General features: G+C 39.5%; 1 protein-coding gene across 3 annotated transcripts in view; it reads right to left on the reverse strand.

Moving 5' to 3' along the window:
- LOC120516128 (ATP-dependent translocase ABCB1-like) overlaps positions 1-19,014 on the reverse strand; it is a 506,684-nt gene that overhangs the window by 421,049 nt on the left and 66,621 nt on the right. For 2 of the 3 annotated variants that reach the window (XM_039737588.1, XM_039737586.1), the window contains one exon: positions 17,118-17,922. The exons of the other annotated variant lie outside the window; for it this stretch is intronic. In XM_039737588.1, coding sequence (XP_039593522.1) covers positions 17,725-17,922 — 198 coding nt within the window. In that variant the 3' untranslated portion in view covers positions 17,118-17,724. Of the gene's footprint in view, positions 1-17,117; positions 17,923-19,014 lie in introns of those variants that run through there. 3 annotated transcript variants of the gene reach the window in all.

Consider the following 19,014-nt stretch of genomic DNA (forward strand, 5'->3'; position numbering starts at 1 on the left):
TGCTTTGTTTCCGCAGTAGCTGGATTTATGAATATGCTTATCAGACGCTTCATATTTTTTGCTGCCTTTTCAATGCGCTCTTTGGAACTGTTGCCTTTATCTGTGCACTGCGTCAGTTCACGTGAGCGCTTCGGTGTACATGCATCGAAGGTTCCCAGCTGTGCTGGTGCCATCTCGTGCTATGTCCATGGCTGTATTTAATGTTACCTTAGTCCTGGCACTTAAAACTTTCTCTCGCAGTTTCGCTGAGTTTGTGTCAAACACCACCCTGACCATCTCATCTTCCTCTCCATAAACACAGTCCTTCACCCGTGAATATTTAGTGGGAGTTTGCTATTGGATTGCCGCTGACGGACGGCCTTATATGGGCAGGCACTAAATTACAAACGCCAGCAGCAGCCTGTCTATGAACTTAATTTAAAGTGTAGGTTTACATCGTGCTTTGTTTCCAAAGTAGCAGAACTCATGAATATGGTAGTATATGTCACTCGCTCGCTTCTTATTGTTTCGCTGCCTTCTCAATTATATAATGCATGTTTTCTTCAGCGCTTTTTGAGGTCTTCCTGGTTTTCTATGTACTGCGTGATTACGTGGGAGGCGTGATGATGTCACACGAAACTCTGCCCCACGGCGTTCAAGCTCATCTCCATTACAGTAAATGGAGAAAACAGCTTCCAGTTATGACCATTACGCGTAGAATTTCGATATAAAACCTGCCCAACTTTTGTAAGGAAGCTGTAAGTAATGAACCTGCCAAATTTCAGCCTTCCACCCACACTGGAAGTTGGAGAATTAGTGATGAGTCAGTGAGTGAGTGAGTGAGTGAGTGAGTGAGGGCTTTGCCTTTTATTAGTATAGAGAGAGATATATATATATATATATATATATATATATATATATATATATATATATTAATCCATTATCCAACCTGCCATATCCTAACTAAAGGGTCACGGGGGTCTGCTGGAGCCCATCCTAGCCAACACAGGGCGCAAGACTGGGAACATATCCCAGGAAGTGCTCCAGCCCACTGCAGGACACACACACACCCACACACGAAGCACACACTAGGGACAATTTAGAATCGCCAATGCACCTAACCTGCATGTCTTTGGACTGTGGGAGGAAACTGGAGTACCCAGAGGAAACCCACGCAGACACAGGGAGAACATGTAAACTCCACGCAGGGAGGACCCGGGAAGTGAACCCAGGTCTCCTAACTGCGAGGCATCAGCGCTACATATACAGTATACAGTATATGTATACAGTGGCTCTGATGCTAAATGTCCTGATGGTTGCCGGTTCGAATCCCTGTCACTGCCAAAAGGGATCCTACTCTGCTGGGCCCTTGAGCAAGGTTCAATTGCTTCAGGGGCGCTGTACAATGGCTGACCTTGCGCTCTGACCCCAAAGGGTATGCGAAAACCAACAAATTCCTAATACAAGAAATTGTATAAGGCGAAATAAAGAACAAAATATATATATTTATATTGTGATTGACGGCTGCACAGTTGGGATGCCAGGGACACGGAAGGACCTGGAGACCGCCAATACCTTCCCCGGGACACAATAGGTCTACCACCTTGGGGTGCAGGAGAGCCATGAGATCCAAGCTGGGAGGCTCTACCCTGTTGGGGCACATGGCCACAGCCAGGGGACACCCGAACGTTCCAGGCAACATGGATTGTAGCACTTCTGCCACAACAGGAAGTGCTGCTAAGCCCGACAACAGGTACATCTGATGTGCTTCAGGGTGCTTGTGCAGCACATCCGCCACACCCATCAGGAAGCACCTGGAGCACATCCGGGTACTGGATAAAAGGGGCTGCCTCACTTCATTCCGAGGGCCGGAGTTTGGAGGTAGTGTTACAGAGCTTCACGAGAGAGGAGTTGAGGTGGCAGGAAAAGAAGATTATAGATTATATTTCACTATATATAGTGAAAATAAATGCACCTGACACACTTAAAAAGGTTTGGGGCAGCCACCCGTATATTATTCCAGGCTGCAAAAGTCTTTTAAATAGAACAGAGATGTTCTCAGTCCAAAACAGAACTGCAGAGGGTTTGCAGAGATGGTGGCTTTAAGGGATCAGACAGGAAGTGATATAAGGGAAGAAGTGATGTTCTTCTGATGTCAGATTGTGTGCCGGAAGTGATATTCTTCTGGGCGTCGGAACTGGATGTGACATTCTTCTGGGCTACGAAACTAGAAGTGACGTCATCCGCTCTGAATCAGATTATATATATATATATATATATATATATATATATATATATATATATATATATATATATATATATATAAAGAAATTAGTCAATGCTGTGAAATAAAAGAAACATGATTTATACTTGCAAAAGTATAAAATCGATTCCAGTATGTACAGAAATGTGCAGACAGTACTCCATCATTATACACAGAAGTTCAATATGGTGTCCTTCAGTACTGGAACCTTTACTGTTTTCACTTTACATGCTTCCACTGGGATCTCTCATTAGGAAACATAATGTTAATTTTCACTTTCATATGCAGATGACACCCAGTTATACCTTTCATTTAAATCAAATGAAGTTTCTCCGATGTTGTCTTTAATTAGTTGTGTTAGTGAATTAAAGGAATGGATGAATGAGAACTACTTGTCTTTAAATACAGATAAAACAGAGATGTTAATTGTTGGAGGGAATGACGCTGATCACAGCAATATTTTGTCTTCATTTAACTCAGTTGGAATCCCAATTAATTTTACTGAATCAGCCCGCAATCTAGGAGTTATCTTTGACTCTAGCATGTCATTTAAAGCGCATATTACAAAGTCGTCCAAAACATGTTTTTTCCATCTTAAAAATATTAGGAAATTAAGGCGCTTTCTAAATAAACAGGATTGTGAGAAATTAATTCATGCATTTATCTCTAGTAGGATTGACTACTGCAATGCGGTGTTCACTGGCTGTTCAAACTGTTCTTTATACAGCCTCCAGTTAATCCAAAATGCCGCTGCAAGAATTATTACAAGAACAAGAAAATATGAACACATAACTCCAGTTCTTAAATCTTTACACTGGCTCCCAGTTAAGTTCAGGGCAGATTTCAAAATCCTCCTTTTAACATATAAAGCATTAAATGGCCAAGGTCCGCTTACTTGTCTGAACTTATCATGACTTACAAACCTGAGCGCACATTAAGATCTCAAGATGCCGGTCTGCTTAGGATTCCAAGGATTAATAAAATAACAGTGGGAGGTCGAGCTTTTAGTTACAGGGCCCCTAAACTGTGGAATGGTCTTCCTGCTTCCATAAGAGATGCCCCCTCGGTCTCAGCCTTTAAATCCCGGCTGAAGACTCACTACTTCAGTTTAGCATATCCTGACTAGAGCTGCTGATTAACTGTACATACTGCATCTCTGTTGTTAGTCATTAGCACTATAACATAAGTAACATGATAATTATATTTGAATACTAACCCTCACCTATTCTGTTTCTTTTCTCGGTACCCAAATGTGGCCATTGGTTGCACGGCCCACCTGCCAAGTTGTTTGCCTGCCTATGGTAAAGTCATCCCTGAAGGAGGATCACAGGAATCATGGGAAAGAGGGGTCCTTTCATCGGAGCAATGTTTCAGCCGTGGCATGGCCAAATGGGGAGGCAGCTAGATGGATGAGGTCTCCAGGACTCTAAAAATATCAAGATCCTAATTATGTCATATCATCTACTGTTAAACCGTACTTCTAAAATGTTTATTATTATGCTGTATTAAGGAATTGTTCTGTTCTGTGTTTTGTATTGTATTGACCCCCTACTTTTGACACCCACTGCACGCCCAACCTACCTGGAAAGGGGTCTCTCTTTGAACTGCCTTTCCGAGGTTTCTTCTATTTTCCTACAAGGTTTTTATTGGGAGTTTTTCCTTGTCTTCTCAGAGAGTCAAGGCTGGGGGGCTGTCAAAAGGCAGGGCCTGTTAAAGCCCATTGCAGCACTTCCTGTGTGATTTTGGGCTATACAAAAATAAACTGTATTGTATTGTATTGTATTGTAAAAGTCATGGTACAAAATATGTGACAGGTCATGGATTCAAATCTAATCTCCATTAGTTGTGACACAACCGCACAAATCCCAGCAACAGTGTGTTACCGAAACCGCAAACACAAATATTTAATTTTCCTAAAAAAAGCTTAATTTGGTTTTGATTTTAATATTGCTGGTTATAAGACTTTATTAAGGGTTGAAAGGGATCTGTCATGATGTGTCTTTATTTCAGCCTTTACATCAGTAAATGCTGAAAATTCAGTAATTGTGTGAAGACTCTTGATATCCCATCTAATTAAATGGAAAAAGTAAAGAAACATACGTTTCTGAAAAATGTTTCTTTGTTGTTAAAAGTATTTCTTTTAACTCCAGGGTTTTAACATAAAATTCATCCATCCATCCATCCATGTCCTAAATCTGCTTAAACAGAGCAGGGTCAAGGGGAAGCAGAAGCATATCCCAGCAATCCTTCAACAGTGCACCAGCTGGAGTAAACATATATGGGCTAAGTTAGCATCACTAATCAAAAAGTGGGTGAAACTTGAAACACCTCGATAAAACACACATACACATAGGCAGAACATGCAAACTTCAAGTAGGTAGCACCTGTTCAGTTTCTCATTAATGCAATTATCTAATCAACCAATCACATGGCAGTTGCTTCAATGCATTTAGGGGTGTGGTCCTGGTCAAGACAATCTCCTGAACTCCAAACTGAATGTCAGAATGGGAAAGAAAGGTGATTTAAGCAATTTTGAGCGTGGCATGGTTGTTGGTGCCAGACGGGCCGGTCTGAGTATTTCACAATCTGCTCAGTTACTGGGATTTTCACGCACAACCATTTCTAGGGTTTACAAAGAATGGTGTGAAAAGGGAAAAACATCCAGTATGCGGCAATCCTGTGGGAGAAAATGCCTTGTTGATGCTAGAGGTCAGAGGAGAATGGGCCGACTGATTCAAGCTGATAGAATAGCAACTTTGACTGAAATAACCACTCGTTACAACCGAGGTATGCAGCAAAGCATTTGTGAAGCCACAACACGCACAACCTTGAGGCGGATAGGCTACAACAGCAGAAGACCCCACCGGGTACCACTCATCTCCACTACAAATAAGAAAAAGAGGCTACAATTTGCACGAGCTCACCAAAATTGGACAGTTGAAGACTGGAAAAATGTTGCCTGGTCTGATGAGTCTCGATTTCTGTTGGGACATTTAAATGGTAGAGTCAGAATTTGGCGTAAACAGAATGAGAACATGGATCCATCATGCCTTGTTACCACTGTGCAGGCTGGTGGTGGTGGTGTAATGGTGTGGGGGATGTTTTCTTGGCACACTTTAGGCCCCTTAGTGCCAGTTGGGCATCATTTAAATGCCACAGGCTACCTGAGCATTGTTTCTGACCATGTCCATCCCTTCATGACCAACATGTACCCATCCTCTGATGGCTACTTCCAGCGGGATAATGCACCATGTCATGAAGCTCAAATCATTTCAAATTGGTTTCTTGAACATGACAATGAGTTCACTGTACTAAAATGGCCCCCACAGTCACCAGATCTCAACCTAATAGAGCATCTTTGGGATGTGGTGGAACGGGAGCTTCGTGCCCTGGATGTGCATCCCACAAATCTCCATCAACTACAAGATGCTATCCTATCAATATGGGCCAACATTTCTAAAGAATGCTTTCAGCATCTTGAATCAATGCCACGTAGAATTAAGGCAGTTTTGAAGGCGAAAGGGGGTCAAACACCGTATTAGTATGGTGTCACTAATAATCCTTTAGGTGAGTGTATATGGATACTAGGACCATCATGACATGCATCTTGCCATTAGTACAGAGTTGTTAACTGATTGGAATTAATGTTAATATCTATAATATGTCATATATGTTATATGCAGCACATAAGTTGGTCAGCACGGTGGCGCAGTGGTAGCACTACTGCCTCGCAATAAGGAGACCTGGATTCGCGTCACAGGTTCTCCCTGCGTGGAGTTTGCATGGCCTCCCCATGTCTGCGTGTGTTTTCTCCGGGTGCTCCATTTCCCTCCCATAGGCCAAAGACATGCAGGTTAGGTACATTGGCGATCCTAAATTGTCCCTAGTGTGTGCTTGATGTGTGTGTGCATGAGTCCTGTGGTGGGCTGGTGCCCTACCCGGGATTTGTTCCTGCCTTGCGCCCTGTGTTGGCTGGGATGGGCTCCAGCAGATCCCAAGGACCCTGTGTTAGGATGTAATGGGTTGGATGATGACTGACTGACATAAGTCAAAGTAAATACTATTATATACTCCCTTTACTCAAATATTTTATTGTGCAATACATAGTCTACTTCTACTTAAGTCAAATCAAGTCAAGTCAAGTGGCTTTATTGTCATACCATCAATCCCGAGCATTTCAGTATAAAGTGGCACAAAATAACATTTCCTAGAAGCATGGCGCAAAATACATATAAGCACAGTACAACTGCAAGACAGGTAAAGAACTATATTATACTACAATAGATAGGTAATTAAAAATAAATAACAGGTAAGTAAATAGAAAGTAACAATTTGATATAGCAATAAATACATAATTTAAACTTTATTGAATTTTTTAATTAAAAGCAACTTGGTTCAAGTAACCTGTATATTGATCAATACAAAAAATGAAATTATGACAAGGAATGTATGGTGAACAAGTAATCAAAATCATCTCTATATATTAGTTAACAATGTAGTCTGCAGTTATCATTATAAAGTATAATTTGAGACTGCAGCAAATACTTCAATGGAGAGAAAAGAAAAGTTTAGAGTTTTGCAAATAAAGTGCAGTAGCACATATATGAAATGAAAATGGTTCTGACGTCCACAACACAGGGGGCTTTTGATTCATGATGTCATTAGGCAAGTACAATTTACATAGTAGCAGCATATGGAAGCAAGCAACAGTTAAAATGTTATCTCTAAAAAGCAAAGTAGAACAACCTATATTAAAACATTTGTTGTTGTTCCACATTTAAAGACGTGTGTTGTGAAAATGAAAAAAAAACTAAAAAAAGACCGTTATGAGATAAGCAAAATACTTATAAAAGTACTTATATTTTGTCAACTGTAGCAAATTGAAATATCTGCTTTGACAAATATATCACTATGCCATCTTCTGGTGATGTGTCATCAATAAAACATTTTCTTTGCTAACAGGAAACAGCTCTCAGTGATTATTTTGGGATATAACATCTGACAGATTGAGATTGTTGTGAATAAATATGAAGTGCCATCCATATTAAACTGGAGGGTACCAGAAAGTGTAAAAGAAATGTAATGCTTTGTGTTTGTTTTGCTAATTATCATCTCTGATTTATTAGCAATACAACAATCATATCAGTAGCCAATACATTTTTCTGGACACTGTTCACCCCCACATCAATCTCATGACAACCTGATACTTTCCTTCCAGTGTTGGTAGAGAGGCCATACTATTTCATCTTTTTGCAGAGACAAGAAAGTTGCATCCATGTGCCTTTCCTGTGCCTACTTTTCTAAAAAATTAAATACTTCAGAACCAAATTATGATGTTGGTCAATGTGATTTATGAACTATTCAGTTTGCATTGAAAAGTGATATTACAGTTCCGAGGGAACTAAACACCTTTTTATCATTTTCACAGATGAGAAAAATATATTTTATTGAAGGATGTGTGCAGTATAATGCTTGCAAGTAACAAAGGAAATTTGTGGTGTGGAGTCTGTTGAGGTGACATTATTATTGCCTTCAGCCTACATTAGGTATAAAATAATATAATCTTGATGAGGGATGGTTAAGGTTTGACAGATTATTTCTGAATTTGAGTAGCAACAGACACATAGTAGGAAAAAGTTCTGTATTGAGCATAATTCACTTGCAACGGGACAGATAAGAAACACCATTAACATGATTGTGCTTAGGACATTAAAGGACACCAGACCAACATTTAATTGTTGCTGCGATTCACCAGTGTCTCTTGGCGTATCTCTGTGCTTACATTAAGTAGTCATATCAAAATGAGAGAAGACTATGTACTGTAGATTACTTCTTAATAAGCTTCTGAGAAAAATGAATAATACATGCCTATAAAATAATAAAATCTTTTACAAAGGACTAAGTTTTTTTATCTTGAAGTTAAGCATGTAGCTTTAGCAGTTAAACTATAAAAAATAATTCCATAAAATACAGTAGCTAAAAACATGGAAGCCATAGTAGCTAGTGATACTGCTCACATATTCAGTATTTGATTCAAATCCTGCACAGGACCACCGCTTACAGTATATGGAGTTTGCACACTCTCCCTCTGTTTGTGTTGGTTTGCTTCCTACACATCGGTTGTATGGATAGGCATAACAATGGACTAGCACAAGGTAGCTCTTCTACAGGGTTCTGTAATTTGTAATTACTTTAGACCACTTTGCAGAGATACGTGTATGTTTTCACTTTGACTTTAAAGTGTTTTTGTCTGTTGATCAATGTCAAAAAGCCAAATTTAATCAACTGTAATTCAATTTTGTATAAATGCAGAATATGCAAATAATTCCACAGTTGTCTTTGTTTTAAAAGTTTGCAATTTTAAGTTTACAATTCCAAATCAAAGTGATTTACATAAAAATAAAAATTGCTATTACAAAAAAATTCTTAAATAAGATAAAAGATAAGAGTTTTATATCTTGTAATGTTTCTTTGTGTAAAATTTCTCTATATAACTTATATCGTATATGTGTATGTTATATACTTATTTAACATACAGTCATATGTTCATACATCAAACTTGCACACTTGATACAAGAATGGTCAGAAAACTGTATGCCATCGTTATCCCAATGAAAACAAGACAAATCAATCAGTTACATTTCTAACTAACTAAAGACTGATTAAAATTCTGTTACTGTAGTTCAGATAAAGCACATCACTAAGGAGGTTCCAATACAAGTTAGCTTTAGGGGTTCAACAGAATAGTCCATTATTTATGTAGTTATGAGAAACTCACATTCTAAACAAATTAAGGAATCACTTGTGCATTTTAACATTTCTAAGGTTGGCTCTTACAGACACTGTATTTTTGAAGCTTTATTCCTCCTGTGCGACTCTGCCTACATCCACCTGACACTGTACGGTGTTCACTAAATAACATCCAGGGGCCTCATGTATAACGCCGTGCGTAGAACTCGCACTATAACATGGCGTAAGCACAAAAGCCGAAATGTGCTTAAGCACAGAAAAATCCAGATGCAGGAATCTGTGCGTACTCCAACTTCCACGTCCTTCCGTTACATAAATCCCGATCAGCGGGAAAACTAACGCTCGTGCACGCGCATTATGTAACGCCCCAAATCCTCCCAGAATTACGCCTCTTTGAATATGCAAATCAATATAAATCGCCCTTAAGCGCAGACTTCTGTGAAAAGACAATGGGAAAAGCACGGGGAAAATATAAGAATTTCAGCGAATACCAAGTGGAGGCAAAGGAAAAAACATACTATTTGTTCAAATAAACCGTGGTATAATCAACAAAATGAAGTTGATCGAGTGACATAGCGTGTTGGAGAAACTTGAAAGCTCACATTCACAAAATCGCACAGTGCCGGAAATAAAAAAGAAGTCACATATCAAAGTTGCCGTGAAAAGAAGAGTTGTAAGCCCACTGTCTGAGTGTCATATGAAAGTTTATTAGGGTACAGAGAAAAAGGCACATGGTGGGGAAAAAGCACGAAATGTCAACTTTAATCTCGAATTTTCCACTTTAATCACGTAGTTTATTTTGTCATTTAGTAGAACATTATAAACTTCATCTTAAAATCGTTTAATTAACCAGTTTCTCAAAATTACATCGTAATTAAAGTAGCACGTTAAATGCTTTGTTTTGTATTTGATCTTCTACTCGTATGTGATCTATGTGTGTGAATCACTACTTGCTTCTTAAACTGGCTCTCTTCCTCCAACTGGACACAGAGTCCATTACATTTGTGATATTACAGCTCTCTGAATAACTAAAATACTGAGATGTATACGTGATGTCATTTTCATGATGATAGGAGCTAAAGCACATTATTAAACATGTGTTTCATGAGCCTCGTGCTCATGACAAGCATTATCTTTTGTCGAAATTTGTCGCTGCGTTTTTAGCTGTGTTGTTATTTTCTCTTTCTGTTTTATATTCTTTCTGTTTTATATTCAATATATATTGGCGTGGCCCCAAGAGTCCTTGCTTTTCTTTCCCCAAGTAACCGATCGCCATACAATCAGCTCTGTAATAGACGTTAAGCCATCTGTAAGCTTAGCGCCGATTCTTCAAAACGTTTAAAGAACATTGAAATATCTTCGTAGTACATGTTTAATTATTCTATCCTTCACGACACTCCCAGTGAAGAATATAGATTATTTAAATGAAGTTAAAGTTTTATGTGTATAATTTAACAAACATATTTTGCTGCATTTCACCTTAAAAATGATATCGTCATCATATGTAAATACGCGCTTTATAAAGTGGCCCAGGTTGTGAGATATTATAACTGTAGTGCAAGTTTACAGTGGGGTGATTGTACTTATAAGTACAAACCGTTCTACAAGGAGCAATTGATTGAGTGCATTTAAAGTTCTTGGGATTAAACTGTTTCTGAACCGCGAGGTCCGTACAGGAAAGGCTTTAAAACATTTTGCAGAGGCAGAGAGTGCTTAATGCCGTATACCGATAATTCTCTTTCCGATCAGCTGCTGCTGTGATTCACACTCAGATACAGTGATATAAATACTCCGAGTCGTGCAGTGAGAGTAATATGGAAAAAGATGATCCGCTGTGGCAACTCCTAATGGGAGGAGCTGAAAGAAGAAGAAGAAATAGAAGTGAGAGTAACAACGCTAAAGCAGTTATGGTATTTGGAATACTATGGCTGTTCCCTGGACCATTATATTGTTACGAGTTAATTACAATCAGATGCATTACACTAATAAACAATATGCGGTTAGTTTCTGTGTATTTATAAAGCCGCGTCATGAAAATAATGAGTAATCACACAAGAACAGTACCATTGCTTTGACGCTGGGTGCCGCCAGTTTGCAAAACTGAGCGGAGAACTTGCGTACGACAAGCCATGAGGTACCGTGGAAAAGTGTGTGGCTTTACGCCAAGTGTAGGTTTTATACATCGCGATTTGAACGTGGAAAAGTTCTTACGCAACATTTCTGTGCGTACGCACCGTTTATACATGAGGCCCCAGGTCTGTAGACCTTGTGGGGGTCGAGAAGGTGAAATTGCTGACAGTGGCAGGTCATATGGGCAAAGGTTTTTTGTTTAGAGGGGTGTGATTTAATAAAAATGTCAGTGATTGTTTAACAAGAAGTTCAGTGACATCCTGTTCACTACAGAATTAAATAAATCTATTAACACATCTAAAGGAGCACTTAGCGTACCAGAATTAATTTTCATATTGTTTCAGTGTTAATGAGCTTATGAGTTCCAGTGTCTGAGAGTGACTACAGTCAAAACCAATCCATTCTTTAACACGTTTGTTTTGGTGATTTAAAATGCTAACCAACTGCATAAATGCATTAATATAAAATACAAGCATGCAAAAATTTACGTTAAGATTAAAATATTTGATACAGGTATGATTCAAAAAGTTAGCATCAGTTCAACATGCACAATCAATCAAGTGAAACATTAATAAATCTAACATTCTAAACATTTTAACTACTCCTTGTAAAGTAATTAGATTACTTCCAAATTCTAATACTTTTCTGCCTGTGTTATGTAGGTATGTCTGGATGTTTCAATTTGAACAAAATGAAACAACATGTTATCAATGTAGTGAAGGATATCACAATAGATTATTTACACAGAAGACCTGCCCAATTGTTTATTACTTCAAACATGGATTCAGGCAGATAGCACATTATTCTGATTCCATGACTGTCTGATAAATTTGAAAAGATTTTATCAAAATAAGATTGAAGCAGAGATTCTGATGAGTAAGATGTCTTCCAACATCACTCAGAATTAGGAGTTATGTATAACTTCTTTATTACTACCACAAGTACTAAAAAAGTTGTCAAGCAATAATTACCATTTGTTCTATCATGTTTCTTACTGTAAGTTATTTATTGTGTGCTACAATTTCTTTTTACCTCCTTTCTCTGATCAGTATGATTAACATATGTGGCATGCGGCTGGGGGTGGTACCCAGCCGGGACGCCCAGGAGGACCAGAGGAAGGGTTACACCTCATCCAGACCACGCGGGGTCGACCGCCCTGGATGCATTGGGGACCACGGTTGCAGAGCTTTGAAGCTCAACCCTATAGGGGCCCAAGGTCACCGCCAGGGGGCGCCCCAATGCCTGGAGAGCCCTGGACCTCAGCACTTCCAGCAGCGGAGCCCAAACACGTGCTGGAGTTGTGGCACACGCACAATCCCGCGGGAACGACTGACCCCACAGACCGCCAACAGTCCACAGAAGGGCTGTCTTCCCCCGGTGGCAGAAGACAATGGGTGGAGCAAGAGGGCAGTGGGCTCCTACAAGCGCACTGTCACTGGAAGCACCCGGGACGGCATGTTGCCTAGTGAGGCCACGCCGAGGATGTGTCCTTGGACAGACGGGACACGGGAGGTAAGCTTCCTGCTTGCCAGCAACCAGCCCTGTGGAACCGCGTGTGTTTTGAGTTTAGCAGACAGGGGCAGCCCGGATCTGCATCGGTGGCAGGTGCAGGTCAATCCACGGTGCTTCGTTTACGCGGCGGCAGCAAGGAAAGCTGCCGGAGAGAAGTCGCTGCCACTGAGAAAGCCGCTGCAGCTGCGGAGCTGTCCGGAGGCTCGTTGCAGCACCGGGAGAGAGAGCAAAATGGCTGCGGACTGGAAGTCCCTCCCCGTGATAGGCACGGGATTGGACGGTGTGTCTCATTTGCCCAGAGAGGACTGGGTGGTCTTATGGTCTGGAATCCCTACAGATTTTATTTTTTTCTCCAGCTGTCTGGAGTTTTTTTGTTTTTTTCTGTCCACCCTGGCCATCGGACCTTACTATTATTCTATGTTAATTAATGTTGACTTATTTTATTTTCTTACTGTGCCTTTTATTTTTCTATTCATTATGAAAAGCACTTTGAGCTACATTTTTTTGTATGAAAATGTGCTATATAAATACATTTTGTTGTTGTTGTGTGCCCGCCAATGATTGGATGGAGGTGGGGCCAAGGAATGTCTGTCTCATGCCAGGGAGAGACCCGATTGGACCGGAGGAATGGGCACACAGAAAGCAGTCAGATGTTTTGACTGACAGTCAGGTAAGTCAATCACTGGCTGACTTTCTGTGCTTGCCTGTGGCCCTGCGTGAGCTGGAGGAGTACCTTCAGCGGCAACCTCACATCAGTCTGTAGGGACGCAGACGGGACAGGATCTGTGCGTTTGCCATGCGCAGACCCAAATCGTCAGGGCATCCCAGAGAAAGAGGAGGAATAGAAGTAAGACAGCCAGTTCTTCCAATAGGAAGGTACATGACACTGGGTAGGAGGCAGAGGGAAACCCCACATCTGGCTGAGGTGATGGGGGTGTGTGCGGTCTCATCCGATGTCCCAACACAGGGGCCATAGAGGTCATGAAAAGGGGGCAGAGGTCGCAAGCAGAGGGGTGCCGGTCAGAGGGGGGAGTGTTGCCTGCGTACGAAACGAGGAGATGCCAAGTGGTGGCATCAGGGCTACATCTCCGTCCCTTGTTCTGATTTATATTTTGCAGGACCAGGCCCTGGAGTGGAGTGTGTCAGCTTTTCACCGTGGAAGACCTGCCCTTGTGGGATGGGGCGCTTGCCCCTAGGGGTCTCAGTTTGTGGTAGGGTAATGTGGCACGCGGCTGGGGGTGGTACCCAGTCTGAATGCCCAGGAGGACCGGAGGAGGGCTTACACCTCCTGCAGACCACGAGGGGGTGACCGCCCTGGTTGCGTTGGGGTCCACGGGTGCTGAGTTTTGAAGCTCAACTCTGTAGGTGCCCGTGGTCACCGCGAGGGGGCGCCCCAATGCCTGGAGAGCCCTGGACCTCAGCACTTCCTCCACACCCGGAAGTGCTGGGGGAAAGAGGATCTGAGACACCTGGAGTGCTTCCAGGTACACACCCAGTGCTTCTTCCACACAGGGAAGCGCCGGTGGAAGATTACTGGAGGACACCTGAAGCACATCCGGGTGGATATAAAAGGGGCTGCCTCCCTCCATTCGATGGCTGGTGTCAGGTGGAAGAGGACAGAAGTCGAAGGAGAGGAGTGGAGGTGGTCCTGAGAGAGAATCCATTTTATTGAGGGCCTGGACTGGGGTGATTGGTGCTGTGGCACTGGGTTTTGACTTTGTACTATTTGTAAATATTGTAAATAAAAGTGTGTTGGGTGACTGTAAACAATGTCCGTCTGTCTGTGTCCGAGCAAAGTTCCACACATACTATACTGTGGAAGGCACACTAATATGACATGCCTACACAGAATGTGACACGCCAATCTGAATGTGCTCATAGAAAGATTCGCATAGCTAGTCTTTTTTGCTGGAAATGTGCCAAACTTAGTAGTGATGCATTTTGTGCCTGTTTGGTGGGATTGTAACCTTTGAACAGCTTCTGTTTTGCAACCTGATCATACTGTTCCCTTAATATTTCTCATCAGCTTCATCACATAAAATCTGTTCGAACCAATTTTTTTTATTGTTTACAGTGTTAATAGTCAATTGTAATATCTGACCACATGCAAATGTCCACATACATGTTACAATTTTTTACATTGTATTTATTTAAAGTAATTCCAATTTCAGTTCATTTTCATGAGGATCTTTGGTGAATAATAAATCATTATTTAATAAAAAGACAATTTCAGAACTTCAATTTGAAAAAGAAAGCTTAACTTAAGATAACAGTATACAAAAACTACGCATTATAATTAAAACACAGTATCATACATGTACATTTTTTTATTAAATATATCTTAAAGTAAAACTTAAATACTGTAACGAATAAAATTATCACATACTGTAAAACACAGACATTTTAGTGCATTTTTTGTAATGACCAAAGAATAGTTCATGCACATTTTTCAGGATCTTTGGCAAGAATATTGAACTGCTGCAAGTGAGCCGTTTTGGTTTCAGAGACCCAAGATACAGTGGAGGGATTACTTGTATGTCTTGTCTGGCTTGGGAACATCTATGACTTCCCTATTAAGAGCTGGAATCTGAAGCTGGGAAAAGGAAATCTAGGCTGACCTGTCCGACCTGCTATGTCACCGAGACCCACACCAGGAAGAATGTATGGAAAGATGTGATGAGTTTAAAGTTGGTAAATATATGGAGTGTAATGATAACTGGAGTGTATAATTCTTTTGTTAGGATCAAATATTTTCAGGTTCAGTCCATTGAAGTAAGGAATGAATATCTTGTAAACCATGAGGGTCATTTAACTAGTATGGTAAAAAAGCAACTTAAACACCATTTTTTGGAAAAAAATTGCTTCAGACATCCATAGAATATAAAAAATATGTTACTTTTGGCTGAAATTTAGCCTGACGTAGTTTGAAGAGTGACACTTACTAGCCATGATGTAATCAAATGAATTGTGGTGCCATCTCATAGAAATGTACCAAACTTATCAAATGACCTTCTTACACTACAATATGATTGATGGACCATGTCTAAATATTTTAATTGTGAGCACAATCGAATCTGAAAAAAAGGTTTCAGTATTTTGATTTACAGGGGATATACATTCTAAATAGACAAATCTTTCAGTCTGAACTAAAGTCAGTATAAAAATGATATAAGGCAGTAAATCCAACTATCATATACTTGCATGCATAACTTCTTTATCACTACCAGAAATCTCAAAAAAGGTTGGGACTTTAGCATTAATTATCATTTATTCATCAAGTTCCCTACTGTATGTTGTGTACTACCATTTTTGTTTTGTTCCTTTCTTTGATTAAAATACTGTGGAATGCAGACTACTGTGACACAGAATGTGACACACCCATCTGAATGTGCCCTTGGAAAGATAAGCATAGCCAGTCTTTTCGCTGGAATGTACCAGAGTCATTGGTGGTGCATTTTGTACCTGTTTGGCAAGATTGTTACCTTTGTAGAGCTTCTCTTTTGTATTGTTTCCTTAATTTCATCAGCTTCATCACATAAAAACTGAACATTTTTTTTTATTTTTTTACCATGTTAATATTCAATTGGCTGCGGTGGGTTGGCACCCTGCCCAGGATTGGTTCCTGCCTTGTGCCCTGTGTTGGCTGGAATTGGCTCCAGCAGACCCCCGTGACCCTGTATTCGGATTCAGCGGGTTAGGAAATGGATTGTTGGATATCTGACCATATGCAACAGTCCACATACTTGCAAGATTTTTTTACACTGTATTTATTTAAAGTAAGTCCTATTTTAATTAATTTTTATGAGGATATTTGGTGAATGATAAATCATTATTTAATAAAAAGACAATTTCAGAACTTTAGTTTGAAAAAGCTTAACTTAAGATAACAGTATACAAAAACTATACATTTCAATTACACACAGTATCATACATGCAAAATTATTAATTAAAAGTATCTTAACATAAAACTGTTAAATACATTAAATAATTCTAATATTACATGTAACACAGACATATTAGTGCATTTACATAAAGACCTAGGAATGGCTCATGCACATTTTTCAGGATCTTTGGCAAAAATATAGAACTGCTGCAAATGAGCTACTTTGGTTTTAGTTTTGTAAGAGCATTCTATAAAGGTGACTGACATTTGAACATTTTCTGAATATCATATGGTGGTTCTTCTTCACAAGTTCAATGCAGCAACTCTCAACAGGTTCATTATAGCAATACCATGGTGTTTCTTGAAGGAATGGCTTGATTTACGTAATCATGTATGATTCTGCTAACCTCTAGTCAATACTATCTGACCACATTTTACAGTGTATCTGATATTTAATTCAAATAATAAGCATACTCACTGCTTTTTTTAAATCTTTGCAGTGATTTTGAAGAAACATTGTTTAAAAGGACTCAACCACTTCAAACAACGTAGTAACACTGAGCTTTACTGTATCAGACTTCAAACTTTTTTGTGCTCCTGTGACTACCAGTTACACTGCCACCAGTAGAATGTTCTTTCAAATAACAGGTTTAGTTTGGCCACTTCCAGATCCATTTTTATCTTGATGCACAATTATATATAATATTCCCCCAGCTTTCAAGATACAAAGTAGAAGTTATTACAGCAGTATGTTTGTTGAATTATAGTTCATTTAGAGCTAACTCTCCGAATGCTAAACGTTTTAGGCAAAAATAAATTGCATAGCATGCCAAAGTAAAATCACATCTTTTCTTGTGTAAAGAAATCTTAATGTGAGAATACAGCAGTGTAAAGAAACAGTGACTAAGAAATATTAATTACAATCAGCAAAATCTATATTGAACTCTTATTTTTTACCTGAGAAGGCTGAGAGTAATCTATTTTGGCAACATATTGAGTGGTAATTTTCTCTTATAATACACATTTTTATACTGAAAATCTTTACCAAATTGACAAGGCTAACTGCTAATTTATCTTATGCAACAGTCTTTTCTTAATTCTGGGGAAAATTAAAAGTGCAGCCAGCAGAGCAAGAAGGATATTTCATCTTGACTTGATCAAAAACATCATCTTTGCCAGAGTCTTTTAACAGCAGTCCACACTGATACTAATGTCCACTTTGAGCATTAGCAAGTGCATAGTAAGCACCACCTTTAGCAATCAGTTCACTATGAGTTCCCTGCTCAACTACTTCTCCATTACTGATTACTGCAATGATGTCAGCATTTTGAATTGTCGATAAGCGATGTGCAATAATTATGCAAGTGCGCCCTTGCCTGGCTTCATCCAAGGCCTCCTGGACTATCTGTATAAAAAGGAAAGGAAAAAGCTTCAGGTTAAGCAACTACTGAGTGTATTATTGATATGTTATTATTATTTCTCTCTTTAACTTCTGTTGCTTTGATCAAAGTATGTCTGCTTATCTTTAATGGTTTCACCAATAAGCACACATACTGCGATGTGAAAAAGCACACCATCTTTCACTTCTGTAGTTTTAAGTGTAACACATAATCATTTATCCTAATAAAGTCTTACAATAAGACACATCTAAAATCATTAGACAAACAACACACAAAAACATTTAAATTGGCCTTTGTGTACTCAACAAAAATAATTAAAAATGTAGAAACTATGTCTTAAAAATTAGTTACATACCATGGTTGAAGTACTGATTAATGACCTCATCTCCCTGAAGAAAGTACTTACAGAAACTTGGCAACAACCTTGTGACTTTTTACATTTAAACATGCTGACTCCTCCTGACTACAGACACATATCTAAATCCAGGTTAACAAGAAAAGGAGGTGGCCTGGCAGTGATTTACAGATCTACCTGAACAATGAAGGAACTCTCATTTTTTAAAGTCACATCTTTTGAATATATTGCTGTGAAGCTGGCTTTGTCCCCTCTTGTGCTGCTGCTGTTAGATTATCGCCCTCCCAAATCTGTGGTCAGTTTTCTGTCTGAATTTAATTAATTTCTCATTGTAATCTCATCTATTTGCCCTATTGTAATTGTACTTGGTAACTTTAATATTCATGTTTATATCAACTGCCCTCTCACAGCTGAGTTCATCTCAACTTTGGAATGTTTTAACTTGATACAGCAAGTTGATTTCTCCACTCATGCTCATGGTTATATTCTTGATTTGCTTTATTCAAATGGCTTGAAAAATGTCTCCATCTCAGGTTCACTCTGGTATTTCTGATCATAAGCTTATCGAATGTAACGTTAACATTATTACCACTAGTTCTGTTGAGTAAAAGTCGGTTTCCTACTGCAACATTAGGTCTGCTAATTCTGTTTTGTTTTCTGCCTCCCTTCTGTCTTTGTCTCTTTCTGGCCTGCATAGTCTTTCCTCTCCTGACAGCATGGTTTTCCTTTATAACAACTGTGT

Source organism: Polypterus senegalus, chromosome 15 (genome assembly GCF_016835505.1).
Source record: "Polypterus senegalus isolate Bchr_013 chromosome 15, ASM1683550v1, whole genome shotgun sequence".
NCBI classification, from domain to species: Eukaryota; Metazoa; Chordata; class Cladistia; order Polypteriformes; family Polypteridae; genus Polypterus; species Polypterus senegalus.